The sequence below is a fragment of the Coturnix japonica genome, chromosome 1 (genome assembly GCF_054131305.1).
Source record: "Coturnix japonica strain WE chromosome 1, WE-NBRP24, whole genome shotgun sequence".
Lineage (NCBI taxonomy): Eukaryota > Metazoa > Chordata > Aves > Galliformes > Phasianidae > Coturnix > Coturnix japonica.
In genome coordinates this window covers 103992963-104010052 of record NC_140663.1, presented here as the reverse complement: position 1 = coordinate 104010052, position 17090 = coordinate 103992963, and the positions used below count along the sequence as shown (strand labels likewise).

At 34.7% G+C, this 17090-nt stretch overlaps 1 protein-coding gene across 1 annotated transcript in view; it reads right to left on the bottom strand.

The window, feature by feature from the left end:
• CFAP47 (cilia and flagella associated protein 47) overlaps positions 1 to 17090 on the bottom strand; it is a 227488-nt gene that overhangs the window by 6268 nt on the left and 204130 nt on the right. The window contains exons 61-63 of the mRNA XM_015884388.3: positions 13440 to 13611; positions 11892 to 12053; positions 3535 to 3703 (exon numbers count right to left, since the gene is read on the bottom strand). Of these exons, the coding sequence (XP_015739874.2) occupies positions 3535 to 3703; positions 11892 to 12053; positions 13440 to 13611 (503 nt within the window). The remainder of the gene's footprint in view (positions 1 to 3534; positions 3704 to 11891; positions 12054 to 13439; positions 13612 to 17090) is intronic.

The following is a 17090-nucleotide window of genomic DNA, read 5'->3' as shown; positions in this document are numbered from 1 at the left end:
TTTTCACTAATTTCTAATTAGTGGAGATGTATTTTTCTTCCATTAGAACTGCATCGTTTATGAAAGCTCTCATAAATGCTGAAGTTTGATTATGGAATAATACATTTAATGCACTGTTTCACTGTTCCTTGCATGTAGCCCAATAAGATTATTATATACTCTTTCACAGCTATCATAATAAACATGTTTATTTTCTTTATTGTCTTTTCATTATATTTCTCTAATTTCATTCTTTGATCGATGGAAATTTAAAAAAATCATATTCCAGGGCACTTTGACAAAATTTAGACTGTTAACAGCTATGCAAATCATAGAATCATAGAATTGCTCAGGTTGGAAAAGACCTTAAAGATAATCAAGTCCAACTACAACATAACAGTAATACCCTAACTAACAGTCCTCAGCTAAATCATGTCCCTGAGCACCACATCCAACTGGTTTTTAAACACATCCAAGGATGGTGACTCAGCCACCTCCCAGGGGAGACTATTCCAGTGCTTAACAACCATTTATTTAAAGAAGTGTTTCCTGATATCCAACTTAAACTTACCCTGGCACAACTTGAGGCCATTTTCCCTCATCCTGTCACCTGTCACCAGCGAGAAGGGACCAACCCCACTCTCGCTGTGAGCACCTTTCAGACATTGGAAGAGAGCAGTAAAGTCTCCCCTCAGCCTCCTTTTCCCCATACTAAATCACCCCAGTTGTCCAAACAGCTGTCTAACTTTAATTGTTTTGATATGTGGTTGACAAAGAATTTCAGATTTAATGACTGTTAAAGAACATTGAATTGCTTCAGCAAAGTAATTAATGTTTTCTGCCATTAATAAAACCTACTGTAAGTGTTCATAAACACTGAGGTCTTAAAGAGTCCCCAAAATACCCTATGAAGTGCCTCAACTGTGTATAGAAGATAAAAGTAAGGCTACACTATTTTAACTATATATGTACATTCTGTTAATAAAATGTACACACAGAATTCTGATAAAGACACATTGTAATGGCTTAATGTTAATCATTACCTCAGGACTGGGTTCTCAGCAGGGCAACTAAAACAAAACATTTGCATGCATAATGTTTGGATTTAATGTTTCCAGCAAATGAAGAAAAGATGACTGTGGGATCTTTCTCCATTAATCCAACCTCCTGTTTTTCTTTACAACGCAATTGTAATGACCGATATAAAACAGATAAAAAACTTGCACTGTCATCTGCGCTACTTTACAGTCTAATTATCACTGTTCATTGAAGCACACAAAAATAGCAGTTCTGCTACTCACTATTCATAGAATTTAATAATAAAAAATATGTTAGTATTAGGACTGTGACTTCATTCCCAGAAATTCAAAGGGTATTTTATAGAGAGAGTGCTGTAGTCCTTTACTACAGCAGTGCCAGAAGAGAGGTAATACTGTAAAAGAAATGAAACTTTTTCACTGCTTTGAAAAAGCCTCAGCCAGTAAAGTGGCTGGCTGGAAAGAATACCTGCAAGAGAAATTCCTCAGAGTAAGGTCCAACAATATCTGTAGTTCACCACCTTCATTATTATTCCCCAAATAAGAGTGATTTAGTAATCTTTATGCCATCTCACTAAATCTATTTCCCTCAGGGTCAGTAATGAAAATTATTTCAACTAACAGAAAATGCAGAAATGAATATCTCTTATTTTCAACATGTCATCAAAACATCTTTCAGGCAGATGTTAAAAAGCGAATCAGCAGAATTACAGCCACAGATGCTTCGACTTTTGTTAGAACTACATGAACAAAAGGTTTTGTGGAGAGGAAAGGGGGAAGCTTAGTGTATACAGAAGCATTATCAAAACAAGCGAAGAGAATGTAAACCTTGTCAAAACATGAAGCCATTTACTTAGAGTAAAACCTTTAGAAATATTCTGATATACTGTGATATATGACACTGAACTTGCTATTACAGGTATTAAGAATGACTAATATACTTTTGAACATACCAGAGTACAGTGGACAAGATGTGACCCATGGCAGTAATATACATAAGTGAATTCCTACACCCATGCACTGTTCCACTGGTGGAGACATAAAGAGACATCTACCTAGATCATAACTGAGGTGTGAGCAGACATATATAGATTAAAATTCCAATTACTCTAAGCCCATCTGTACTTACAAATTCCTAAAAGAAAGTTAGTGAGTTCTTACAAAGCTAATGATAATCTTTGACCTCAATGCTTTTCCCATTACAGATAAATTTGTCATGTTTAAGTTCTGTTACTGACAGAAGCTAAGCCAAAGACAACAGGGATAGTACATTTAAATGTGTTATATTCCAGATCTACAGTAGAAACTTCCAAGCTCTACAGATGTGTCACTTAGTATTACCTAAGTAAAAAAGAACACAGTATTTGGTGAGTTTTTTTTCCAGTTATGAATATAAGAGAGGTAAATATCACTGCTTTTTATGACAAAAGAGTGAATTAATCAAATGTTTTATCAGGTAAAAGAAAACAAGTATGAGGGATTTGTTTTCCTAGTATTTGAATTTCTTATTCCTGTTGTACAAGTTGTCACTCAGAAAGATAAAACACTGTGGACATTTGCCATGCACCTTTTTATCAACTTTATCAACTTTTTAAATCAATATTGCAGTTTCATTTGCAATACAGTAGACTGAAAACATCATCAGCATACAGCAAGTGCATTTAAAATGCAGGCCACCATTCATACAGCTTCATGTGCTTGCTGCTACAGTACACCTTGAACAAACTTAAAATTTCATTCCTGCAGTAATAACAACATTTCTTCTACTGAGAGAATAATTGTTGTGTCATGTTCCCCAACCTTCAGACTTTCAGAAGCTATTTGGCCAAAGGATTGTTAGGTTTATTTTGATGCTTGCTTTCAAAAAGCGATTCATGGCTTCTTGTTCTGAAATTCTGCTGCCTAGATTTTAGTATCTATTTTTTATTGCCTTTGACTGCATGTATGTGCCATAATACTAGTAACATCGGTAACTCGGGTCACAAGTATTTGAAAATTATCTTCACTAATTTTTAAAATGATTAATTTGATATTCTCCATTAAAAAACATTTTATCATGTTGCATTTGAAGTGATGGCACAGGTATCAAGATAAATATCTATCTCTGGAAGAAAAATGGTAGCAAGAAGATTATTTCCAGCTTGTTAGGAGTTAATTTTGACTATTTTCATTCTTATCCATAGTGAAAAGCAGCAAGATAATAAGGAAAAAAGTATTTTTCAGTGAGGGTGGTGAGACACTGGCACAGGTTGCCCAGAGATGCAGTGAATGCCCCATTTTTGGAAACTTTCAGGATGAGGCTGGATCAGGCTCTGAGCAACCTGATGTGCCTGTATGTATCCCTGTTCATTGCAGGGGAGCTGGACTAAGTGACCTTTAAAGGTTCCTTCCAACTCTAAGGATTCTATGATCCTAATCATAATGTGCATTTAATTGTATTAGTACTACTTCGTGGTATAGGATTTTTTTCCTGTCTTTCTAGACAGTGTATTTGTGTACTGTATTTAGGAAAACTTACCTGAATTACAAGTGTTGCTTTATGCTTCTTGCCATACATTCTTGGCTTGAATCCCACTGTTATATGAGTTCCACCAGTTCCTACTGGAAGAAGTTCTCCAGCCTGTGGCAGTACAACAAAGTCAGGATCACTGCCTGCCAGGAAGTATGCTGTGAATGGCTCAGGGTACCTACAGAAAATCACAGGAGGTCATTGTGACTTTTGCAGAATCTTAATACAATTTTTCTACAATCAAAGTACTGCAGATCTCATCCAATTGCTAGTTTCATGGCAGTATCATTGCACTAAAAGAAGATGTCTTATAACACTATCTTATTCCACTGTCTTATAAAGACAGTGGTTGAAGACTGTAAAATAATCTTTGGCCAACACCAATGTCAATCCTATTACTGTTCCTTGGAACATAGGCATTTTCACTAAGAAAAAAATATATTCTCCTTTTAGTTCTTACATGTGCTGCTGAAGGCAGTTCTATTCAAGACAGAAAGAGGACAAAAGTAATTAGAATTACAATGGCACGGTAAAAACATAATTCACAACAACCTACCACAGTGCAGCAGAGCAAACACCATGATTCTAACAACATCTCAAAAAACAAATAAACAAAAAAGAAACCCCAAACCTGTTCAAATCTGTTTATTCATGGATTGCTGCACCAGAAATAGCACTCTTTTTCAAATTAAACATTCACAACCAAGTGAAATTTAATATTTTATGACAACTCAAATTTCTATTGAATTGTCCCACATTTCTAGGGCAAGCGGTATTCACTACATGGCACGTTGGGTCATGGTGTATAAAAATAGCTTTCCTCTTGCATGTGTTCTCATGAAAGGTTTTCTTAAATTCAAAAATGCTCTCATGAAAAAAAAAGTCACACTAATTTTGTAGAAGCAAACATCCTCTGCAGAGAATAGAAACCATAAAGCTTCTGCCCCCTCAGAACACTGACTGACATTTAACAGTGCTACTGGGCGTTAGTGCCTGACTTTCCTTTTTGGTGATGTCAAGCTGGTCAAAGCTACTGCATTTCTGAAAATACATTACAAGTCTTCTGATGTCAAGCATATTCTGTCAATCTATTTTTGTGGCACCTGAAGTCATGCAGTTCAGTTGATAACATCAGGCTATGAGCAGTAAGTTTTCATCTGTCAATATGCCATCTAAGCCTTGAGTCTTCACATCTGTATTTCTTATAAGGTCTATTTGGGTGTGAATGTTTAAAGCATGCCTAAAATGGCCACAAGTTGTATCAGTAGAGGTTTTGATTGGACATAAGAAGGAACGTTTTCTCTCATAGAGTGGTCAGGCACTGGAATGGCTGCCCAGGGAGGTGGTGGAGTCGCTGTCCCTAGCAGTGTTCGAGAGGTGTCTGGATCAGGAGCTACGAGAAATGGTTTAGTGGCTTGTGGTAGTAATGGTAACAAGAGGATGGCTGCACTACATGATCTTGTAGATCCTTTCCAACCTTGTGATTCTGTGATTCTATGATTCTATGAATACACAAATGATGCTTATTAGATTAAGCGGCAGTGTAAAGAACTCATTAAACATGCCTGAAATGACTATTCAAACTCTGGCTGTGGAAATCAGAACCTGAATACAACCCTTCATTTCCAACAAAATTGCTCTGTTGTCTGGGTTTAAGAACATTTTAAGGCAGCATTTTATCTCCAATGTTCAACCTCTTTTCTGGTAGTTAGAGACGATATTCCCCACTAAGAACCATTTATATGAAACTGTAACAAAACTGGTCTATGACTGAATGCAAGACCTTTGCCAAAGAAAAAATCTTACTGCATCAAATTTGTCAAGTTTAAATTTTCAGAAAGAAAAATAGAGAAAAAAAATTAATAGAAAAAGAAGACCCACATGTTTTTCAACATTATTAACAGAAGATAAAAGTTGCAGTTGTGTTTTTTTCACAGTGATTAATGCAATCTAAACACACACATGCAGACATGAACACATACATACATACACATGTAAAACCTCCTCCTTCCCTTTATATCCTCTCCCCAGAACACAGCACTTTTAAACATACGTGTCAAACCACATACTGGATGTAAAATGTTCCTTAGAGCAGGAGCTATGTCCAATAAGGAAAACAGAAAATCTAGCAAGTACATAGATAAAGTACAACAGTCCAAAAAGAATTCTGTTAAGGTATGGCTAACTATTGGAGAACTGAAAATGAAAAATTTCTCCGTGCTCAGTCAGAAACAGGAACCTGTCACAGTGCCTGTAATTCTAACAACTCATAAATTCTGACATTACTATATATATATATATATATATAAATGGCTTCTTAAAAAAAAAAAAAAAAAAAAAAAAAAAAAAAAAAAAGCAGTGTTTTCGCTGATGTTCACATCAGAGAGACAATGAGGCATCCTGGCTAGCTTGCTAGCATAAGTCAATTGCTTGTCATTGTCATTTTCTACAGTGCAGAGAAAGCTGGAGATAAAATTACCAAAAAGGCACCTGAATTTCAGACATTATTATTTCCAGTGTCAGTATTTTTAGTGTATAATTAAAAATTAATAATTATGTGCCTTAAAGTGATTAAAAATTAATTCCTCCTTTTCTCTTTGGTTATTGCTTCAGGTAAAACTGCTCTGGAGTTAATGTTTGGCTTCCCATTTCTCAATCATGAAGGACAGTAATGAGGCTTTCTATATTTTTTCAAGAATGCTTTTGTTTATCTCACGAGTGGGAGATACTAATGAATCTGATAAAGCTGAATGATAAGCAGAGATTTGAAAAAACATACAAATCAAGCACTAATGAATTAGTAAATACAGAGGCTGAGGCCGTATAAACCAGAGAAAGCAAATGTGTCCTACCACCTTTGTGTTCTATAACTACTGTCATTAACAGCTTGATATTGCCAACAGACAACATGAACTCTGCCCTTATTCTAATAATGAACAAGGGTGAATTTTAATTTAAATTCAAATAATAATGGGACAATGAAATCATAGCAATAGGAATCATGGAAATTGGACTTGTATTTAATAGACCTGTTTGTAATGACTCCATTTATATTTACCTCACACTTTTCTTAAATAGAAGTTTATGCTCTTCAGTGTTCACAATTTAGACAATTTATAAACTTGCAAGCTAGTAGAGGGTAGCACCTTAAGTCATCAATTAAAGAAAACTACGAAGTTTATATACCTAAAAAAATCTCACTTTAAAATGTGCAAAATATACTCAGATACAGAAAAATGTGAAATAATGTTTTTATTAAGACTCAAAATGAGTTTAATATTAATTTCTCTCTTTCTGAAACTGAAGAAGCAGTAAATTATTCCTGCAGAAATTTTTAGTGTTTGCATAATGCAAACTACACTTAAAAATAGCCTGTTATACAGTTAATCAAACATTTTTTTTCAATAAAATAAAATAGCATCTTAATGTGAACAGTGCATAACTTCTTAATGAAGGATACAGTTTGAAAATGTTGCAATGAGATACTAAAATTCTTAATCATAAATAAACTTATAGTCATTTAACATATGTTGGATGTCACAAGAAATTTCACAGGGAAAATATTCAGTATACACAGTTGTCAAACTCTATGAATTTATTATTGACAGTTAGTATGCTTTAGATGATTGCTCTTCAAAAAGCAAGCAAGCAAACAACAACAAAAAATAACAAAAAAACAGCAGTGCAAAAAAGTTAGGAGGTTGTCACAGAATGGCTCAGTTTGGAGGGATCATCGAGCTCCAACCCCCAGCCATGGGAAAGGTTGCCAACCACTACTTCAGGCTGGCAAAATTGGTTATGTTACCAATGGCAACTCTGCTATAATTGACCACTCTATGTCCTGACCTCTGCACATCAGGAAAGGTTTAACTCCAATTATTTCTGTATAGCTTGGGAAAGAAGATTTCAGAATCAAAGGGTTTTAAAAATTTAAATAAATAGTGTGTGACAAATAACTATCAGGGAATGTTTTACCAACTCTCACATCATTTTTCCTGTGCACATGTTGTAAGATCAAAGCAGGAGCCCAGATTTTCATCTTCACAGAATGTTAAGATTTCCATCTCATTCCTGTTCTACCCGGGGGAAATATGTATGCAGATAGGTGAACTATCTTTTCCTGCTAGAAGAGTCCACATGGGTAGATATGGCTCCTGGCTAAATGTGTTAGAAGATATTGTACTGTTAAGAAAGACTATTATTATATATTATAAATACTCTGCTTCATGTGTACCATTTTTAATATTTTCCACCAGGCTACACTGAGACTTTAAAATGGTGCTCAGTCAGCATTTGTATTTTGCAGCTGCCATTTTGTGGGAGATAAAAGATTCTAATAAGATCTATAAAGTAATGGTAAAATTTTACAGACCTGGTAACAAGGAGACTGTTGCAGTAATCCAAGCCTGTAACATACAGAGCAACATACTGAGGGAGAGCGAGTGTGATGAAAACGTAATGAATGCACATTTCTGCAGCATGCATAATTATGGCTCATGGAAATTCTAACGGTATAAATCACTGATTACAATAAAAAAAAAGATAATTCTCAAAGTTGTAACTGAAAATTTTTGTACTTTCCTTCACAGTTAGAAAACGCTGGAAATTGTGTAGCTTACTGTTCTTCCATCGGTATTAAGTTTGCGTGATGAAGGAACACTTTCACAGTACATAATTCTGTTCACTAGGAAACATGCACAGATGAAATCAGGAAAATATCCGGAGTGGTGTTCAAGACGTGAAACGCAATTAAAGATAACTACACCTGCATCTGTAGTCAATTTAAAGCCTAAATTCCATTTCTCATCTCTCCAGTCCACCTGCTTTTTTTTTCTGTCTTTAGTTGAGCTCTAGTTCTATAACCCTGGGAAACTGAGTTTTGTAGATAACCACTCTGTGGAGATCATAATGTGATATTGCATTTTTTATTAAATATATTTTGTCAAATTAAGATTATTTATCTGAAACTTTGAGTCCATCTGAAAACTTCCCATAATGTAACAAGTATCCTGTTTGTGATAAACATGGGATTGGAAAGAGGTTGGGATAGATGGATGGGTAAAATTTGTTTAATGGGAAACATAACTAACATAATTAAATAAATTGATGAAAGAAGGCTTGATGTGTGAGGATAAAGCAGACAGGATGGACAGGAAAGAATTATCAAGTATCTTGACAAAACATGGAAAACTAATATTGTTTAATAAAATAAATCCAGTGAATGCATTGTGCATATGCATTTATCTAGCAAAATCTATACTGGCACACATACTTGTAAATATTCTGTAGAAAGTGTTCTGTATTAATAAAGTAGTTCTGATCTCAATACATAATTATTAAAATGTATTAACAATTTATTTTCAGTAGACCAAATAAAGAAAGGACTAGGGTTTTTTTAAGCAAAGCATCAGTAACAGAATTTTTATAATTCGTTTCAATTACAGAGACTGATCTCTATAAAGAAATAAAGGGGCAATAATCTGAGTGGGACATCAAACAACTTTCTGTAATTTCTATCCAGGAAGAATACCCTTTCTATTCTATTTGATTTATACTGTTATTCTGTAAATACTGGCATTCAATAATACATTAATTACCAAAATAAATGTTAATGATAAAAAAAAAATCAGAGCTTTGTGCCCAAGCCAATTACTTTGGTGGAAACATTGCCAATGGTTTCAGTTGGTAATGAATAGAACCTACATTTATGACAAATACCAAAATATGGTCATCTATGAATGTTATAAAATGGACAATGTTTTCTTATTTAAGAAGTGAAATCTGCTTTTTTGAGTTGAACTACTCAATGCCATTACAGGAAACTACCCAATACATCTCTTTTCAATTCATAAAGCTGAAAGTACTGGACTACTCATATATGACAGCTGTTCTATATGCAGACAGATTTAAAAAATATTCTTAAGGCTTTTCATACGACAACACTGTGTGGCTGCATTCTCATTGTCTTTCATTATTTCCTGAAGCTGATACTGGACTGTGCTCACTGCAAGCAGGCAAGCACTATTTTACCTTTATGAAAAGAATGCATTATGTATTTGCATAGACTCACTGCATTCATCACTGTACTTCGTTGTGAGCAGACCAGAAATTACCTCTCATTTGTAACTGTCATAATTCTTGAAGCAATTACATCAAATGTGCTTATAAGTAAACTGGAAAATAACTAATTTACTCTGGAATACTTCATACAGACTGAGAGTTTTTGCTGGGGAGGAGTGAAATTAAAAGGAGAAATGTGCATTTCAATTGCAGCTGTACAGAAGAGGAAAGGTTGACTACATAGGTCTGCAGTGATCACCAATGGTGCTCTGTGAAGCCGTCAGCTTGTTACATACAAGATCTTAATCCGTCCTTACAGATATTAAACTTTATTTCATCAGAGGTTCTCAAATATTCTTTGTTGCATCACTACACAATCTGCCAGCCCAAAAAGATGAGCAAGTTCTCTCAATACAACAGCTCTGTCCTGCAAGTAGCAAGAGGGAAGAAAGACACAATTGCAGATTCCCTTTCTAGGAGGTTACTCAGAAATCTGTCTCTATTCCTCACTCCCCAATTTACTCTCGAAAAAAAAAAAAAAAAAGAAAAAATGCTGTGAGTCACTATCTACCGAAAGAAATGAACACAGAACATACATTGTTTTGGGGCAAAGCTGGATAGGACAAACACATTTTAAATACCATCATGAATTCTTTATGGAACTGGGCTACTTACCCTTTCATTATGAAAAATATGCAAAGGAATGATTTTTTTTTTTCCCCTGTGGAAGGTCTATAGAAGGGCACTCTATATATCATTTTTTTAATTAATATTTTTAATCTATATTTTTAATCTTTCACAATTTTTATTATTAATCTGAGACATTTGAATTATTCAAGCATCAAATTACTCCTCAACATACAGGTTTCTTGTGTAATTGCTTTTAAACTGCAGATCCGGTATGCCACATTTTGGCTGGCTTACAGTTCTATTTCTATAATAAAACCTCCACCACCAAAACATCATTAGCAACCCAAAGATAAAGGAGTATAAATCTCACATAGCAGTTGTTGGCACTGTTTACAACATGGAATGTTTTCACTACATGCAAGCTTCATATTCTATGTTTGAAACATACTGGGGAAATACTTGCCATGTACAATAAAATTAGAATTTGTTTAGGGGAAGAATTTGTGTTCCATTATAGCTCCTTCTTTATATAACTATAACAACTCAGGATTTTTTGGAGAACATTAGGTCTCTTCACTACTATCAAACCCCTACCAGGAGATTACAGTATTGCCAGAGTAATTGCTTCATTTTTGTTCCAGAAACAGCCCATTCTGTTTAAGCTGTTACCTTGAACACTGTGATAGCAGCATTTTTCAGAGTCCTTAGCAATTATCAAAACTGACAGACATCTAAAAGCTGGAACAACCATCTATCTCAGATGCCCAGCTTTTGGAAATACGCTCTTTAAAAAGTCAGTTAGAACCAAAGACACTCATTGCTGGGGATGCTTCAAAATCATGTATCTGAAGTGAAAGCAGTCTGTCTGCTACACATTCTAGATATATAGTAAAATAAAAGAAAAAAGAAAATTGCAAAGAAGAAAAAAGAAACTTAAGAAATTCCATAAGCTAATTCTGTCCACTATTTTAACATTTATGTATCGATAGCACATATTTCTTAATGCTCCATACAAATGACACTATGGGTTTTCTACAGTATAAGAAAAATACTGAGAAAATGCTGGAAAGATAATTAAAACTATTTTTAAATTACTTCAAGAGATTTCTATAGGATTTCAAAGCATATGTGTAGACCAATGATAACAAAATCTGACAGAATTATTTCATGTAATGAAAAAGTAAGAGTACAGACAGATACATATATTCTTACATAATAAAATAGGATCACTTTCAAAAGAATTACACATTTCTAAAAAATAAAGTACAATGCAAAGGATTGTTTTTAACTTGTTTGAAGTATAAGGTACTTTGAGAAAGAATTAAAACAAACATTTAGCCTCTAACATCATCACACATCCTCCTTAGCAGGGTATTATATATGACACGAAACATTTTCAGGCAAGATTTTATTCAAAACATAAGCATCTGAATTATTCTATAAATTTTCTCCTGAAGGGCTGTAAATTAATATGTAGAATGTTTTCGTTTCCTACAGAGTAGCTTCAAGATCCCACTTGTTAGATATACAATGGAGCACTTGATGGTAACAACATATTTCTGAAATAACTGCATTTCAGTCACATTTCTGTTGCTCAGTCTATTCTATCCAGTGTTTCTGAGTGTGAGTTTAATTTATTGAAAACTGCATAAATACTAAATCATAACTATTTTTACCTTGTTTGGCTTGTGAGCTTAAACTCAACAACAGATTCCTTATTTAGGCCAATTGCTTCAATGTTGATGACATCGTCCACTTCTGGCTCTGTAGCAATAAACAGCAATGGGAACTTCCAGATGCCTCCTCTAGTGCAATGTACTACTAAAGTTCCTTCATTCCTTAAAATTTCAGATATGAATATTTATTAATTGAAGAATATTATACAACAAACTTAGTAAAAGTCCAAAATAACCTTTAACTGTGCAGATTTGTTCTGCAGAAAGATGAAAATACAGATGGCTTTGAATTGGTATATGTCCTTAATTTTACATGGCATATTATGTATTTGTCACACTTTATACTGGAAATATGAAGCATTTGATATTTACAGTAAAATACAAGGAAAGACATTATATGAAAACAAAATAATGGGTATAGCCATGATATTTGTTTACTCTCTTTGGATACATAAATTTAACTCAATTTGTTTTACTTGTTATTCTTTACTTACTGCAGTGTTAGGAGAGATTTGAAGCAGAATGTTTGTTAGGAGTTCATATTAAAATCAGATAGATATAACTTATGTCTATGTAATCTGTAGATCACAATGATAGAAAAAAGTAATTTAACTGCAGTATTTTGGCCCTCTACACCCAACCCAATAGTTCTCAAATACAGAAAAATGCAAACCAAATAAAAATACCAAAACAAACAAACAAACAACTGACAAAGAAGCAAAAGCATAAATAAATAAATAAATAAATAAGGGCAGAGTAGTAAACAAGAAGGTTTCTTCTCTGTGACACAAGACGCTGTGTGAAGTGGATGGAAAGCCCTCCTTAAAGGTTTGCTCTTAGTTTATTTTAATAACTTTGTGGGCTACTGTGAATACAGTTCCCTTCTGACTCATAAAAATACTTTCTCTGTACACAGCCCTTGATGTATGGCAGCAATTACTCTCTACAATCCCTGGTATTTTTGAGCCTCTGAATTTACCTTGAGCCTCTGTATGGTAATGAAGCATCTCACCAGCCTCCTCCTGTTGACTGTTTTCAAAGAAAGTTGCAACTTCCCCTTCTCTCCAAAAGGTTTTCTCTCTCACAGTTTATTTTTTTTAAAGAGGTCTATTACAACTTTAGAAGAGGACAATATTTTTCTGCAGACCATTGCTGCTAGGGCAATAGAATCTCATTTTCAAATTCAGTCATCCTGTCCAACCAAAGAATTTTTACATATTCTTGCCTAGGAAACTTTTTTTTCAAAGCTGACACACCATTCTGCTTGTATGCTTTTCATGAATTTGAGAGCAACTCACTTTCACTGGAAGTCATAACACTTTCAATACTTAATACTTACAAGTAAATTGATGCACACACACTAAGACAGTAACCCAACAGAACCATCTAGCAAATGCTGAAAAGAAATACTGCCAGCCTTAATTCCAAAGACAACATGAACAGAAACAGCAGCTGAGAATATCTAACACAACAGGTCAAAACACACAAAGATAAAAACTTAATAAGGATTTTATTGTGTTCAATGAGTAATAAGGAACAGGGACTTACCTCATTGGTTTGTTAGGTGCAAATACTATATTAAAGATCAGTTTCATAATTCCAGATTCTGCATCCCGTTCTCTTTGAATCAGATGCACACCAACTAGAGGTTCAAGCTGAGATTTAATTTCATCTGATTGATACTGTAATTCATACTGAAATTCCACTGTTGCAGAGAAACCTAAATGATACAAGGGAAAATGATCAATCTGTGTGCACTCAAACATCACACAGTTGGACATATTGTAGTAACAACTTGGCCTTTTGTTATTAAAAAATGACGAATAAGTGAAACTAGTAATTACTCAGAACATGACTGATGTGCTTCTGACTGCATAAAAAAAATTTGCTATGTCATATAGAAAGCTATATAGGATCTGGAAAAAGAGAAGCTGAAAAACTTAAGAAAAGTAAACAATGAAAGCAACACTATCCTGGTTACCACTTCTGTGTTACAGAGAGGTATTTCTATTTTACCAGGCAGACATGAATCACAAGAATTTGATACTATTTTCAAGCAATGACATTGAGATAATCTCAAAAATAAATTCTCAGTAAGAACATCTGTGCCACTGATGACTGCCAACCTGATAAATATGGTACAGAAAAACAGAAAAGGTGCCACTATCAGCCTCTACTCTCATTCTCTGTACCAGCTATGAAAAGTAGTTATGTATAATAATAAACAACTAAGCTTCTTGAATCAAACACCTCTTTCTGATGTAATAAAGTGGTATTTAGTATAGAACACTAATTTGTGCACAGAAGGAAACAATACTATGAAAAAAAGAATCTCAGATTTCTAATCTATTTAAAAGTTGCACATGTTCTACAAATAAAAATCTTTCAACATTATCATCATATCTTACAGAAGATTTCATTTAATTTTGACTACATATTTCAGGGCCTACTTTGAATGTGCACAGCTTAGTACAATGGGCTGAGCAAAACTCCTGCTTACAGATTGCTTTAGAGGATTGCTTATAGTCAGCTCCAAAGTTGATTCCCACAGCCTTCTAATTTGGAATCCTAAAATTCCGACAACATGCCCCCCAGTGTTCTAAAGTAACTGGCTGATGTGGTCGCCACTCTACATCAAATTTGAAAAGTTATGGCAGCAAGAAGTCTCTGGGGACTGGAAAAAGGGAAACATGACTCTCATTTTCAAGAGAGGGAAAGGAAGACTTAAGAAACTACAGGCCAGAGAGTCTCATGACCATGCCTGGAAAGACCATGGAGTAGATCCTTCTGGGAGATGTTAGCATACATGTGAGATGAGGAGGTGATATGAGACAACCAGTGTAGCTTCACCAAGGGCAGACTGTGCCTGAAAAATCTGGTGGTCTACAAAGGAGAGATGGCATTGGTGGACATTGGATTTCACCTACCTCGACTTGTGCAAGGCCTTTGACATGGTCATACATCACATTTTTATCTCTGAATGGGAGAGAGATGGATTTGAACAGTGAACTATTTGGTGGATAAAGAACTCGTTGTATGGACACAGACAGATTGTAGTCAGTGGCTCTATATTCAGGTGAGGATGGTCACAAGTGGTGTCCCACAGGGGCCTTTCCTGGGGCTAGTGTTCTTCAACATTTTTATCAGTGACACAGCTACTGACAGCTCTCAAGGCCGGGTTGGATGGGGCCCTGGACATCCTGAGCTGGTGGGGGCAGCCCTGCCCACAGCAGGGGTTGGAACTAGATGATCTTTAAGGTCCCTTCCAACCCAAACCATTCTGTGATAATAAGATTTATGCTTGATCTAAAAGTTTCACAGATGTAAGCAAGTTACTAATAGCACAGAGGATTAGCAGTCACAGTACATACATACTGAGTACTGAATATACAGGATCCCCTGCATGAATCCATCTGTTACAAGAGTATTTTATAGCAATAAAAGTTCTGGTTATTATGGAAATAAATATGAATGCTTTTCTCACAGTTTACAACATTCCTGGGATCATCCTTTATTGTTCCATTTGTTGTTTATCTTTCTGAAAAATATGTTTATACCATGCATCTGAATTTCAGCACAGCCCAAGGCTTAGAGTAGTCATGCTAGACAAATGTCAAAATGCAAAGATTTAGACATAAAAATTAATTTTTATGGGAGAGAAAAAATGACATAATTTGGAGCATCCTGCAGTTGGAAAATTATAGCTGTTTTGTAGATAGATCTTTCAGCACTTATCACACAGCATAGCTCAGGAGAAAGTATATTTTACAATTTAAGTACTAGGAAAAAAATATAAACTGCATGGTGGTTTTAGCATTCAAAGTTATTTATGCATGGCACCTTTTAGTCATGTGTAATTAAATATTTCTATTTTTTCTGCTCCAGTTTATTTTCTAATCTGTTATATGCCCTTGTCAAGCATTTAAAGTATCTTAATACTTACAACACCTAAGGAAAAAATATGAATTTATAGTTTCAATATTTGAAAGCACTGATCTAGTTTAAAACAGAAAAAACCATAATTGATCATAATTGATCATAAGACCGTAATTCATATTTCATCAGCTGCAGACTCTGAAAGCTACCATATTATCATACCCTCAGAAGCCCCTGTGAATGAGTTACATTTCATTCTAGAGAATTCCATAATACTCATGCTGCCTAAACAAACATAGAATCATAGAATCATAAGGTTGGAAAGGACCTGCAAGATCACCCAGTCCAACCGTCCTCCCATTGCCATTGCTACCACAAGCCACTGAACCATCTCTTGTACCTCCTCATCCAGACGTGTCTTGAATACTGCCAGGGATGGTGACTCCACCTCCTTGGGCAGCCATTCCAGCACCTGACCACTCTCTAAGAGAAAAAGTTGTTCCTTATGTCTAATCTAAACCTCCTCTGGTGCAACTTGCAGCCATTTCCTTGGGTCCTGTTTGTTGCCTGGGAGAACAGGCCAAACCCCTCCCTATCACAACATGCAGTAAATAGAGGGGGGAAAAAAAAAAAAAAAAAAAAAAAAAAAAAAAAAAGGAGACTCATGGCTAAAAATTTGTCCAAATTTTCAAATGTTCTGAGTTATGTTGGTTCTCAGAATTTCCAATTTTAATTAAAAATTGTGAAACAAGTAAAATATTGGAGGCAGAACTATAATTTTTAAAGTAATGCTGATATAAAGAAAAATTGTTTCAATATTCCTCAAAACATTAGCTTAGCACTTTGTGTACCAGGAATTCATAGAATCAAATTCATTTAGGTTGGAAAAAGCCTTTAAGATCATCAAGACCCACAACTTAATACCACCAAGTTTATCACTAACCCAGTGCCACATCCACAGTTGTCTTACATGGATGGCAAATCTACCACTTTCCTGGGCAGCCTATTCCAATGCTGAACCATGCTTTCCATAAAGAACTGTTATCTTTCAAAAACCATTTTAGTGTAGTTAACTGTTTTCTGTTTTTATCTAATTCAAACTGTAAAATAAATATGCAGATATAGAGCGCATTCCAATAAATCCATCTCTACACTGAAAATAGTTGTAGGAAGAATTTTATCTACATTTGATTAAATAACAAAATACTCATCAATTCAAATACCTAGAAGATGTAACATGCTATTTATATAAGGCTGGTTATGGAAATTACATCCTCATATATCCCAAAGGATATTATATATCATTCCAGTAAAAAAAATAAA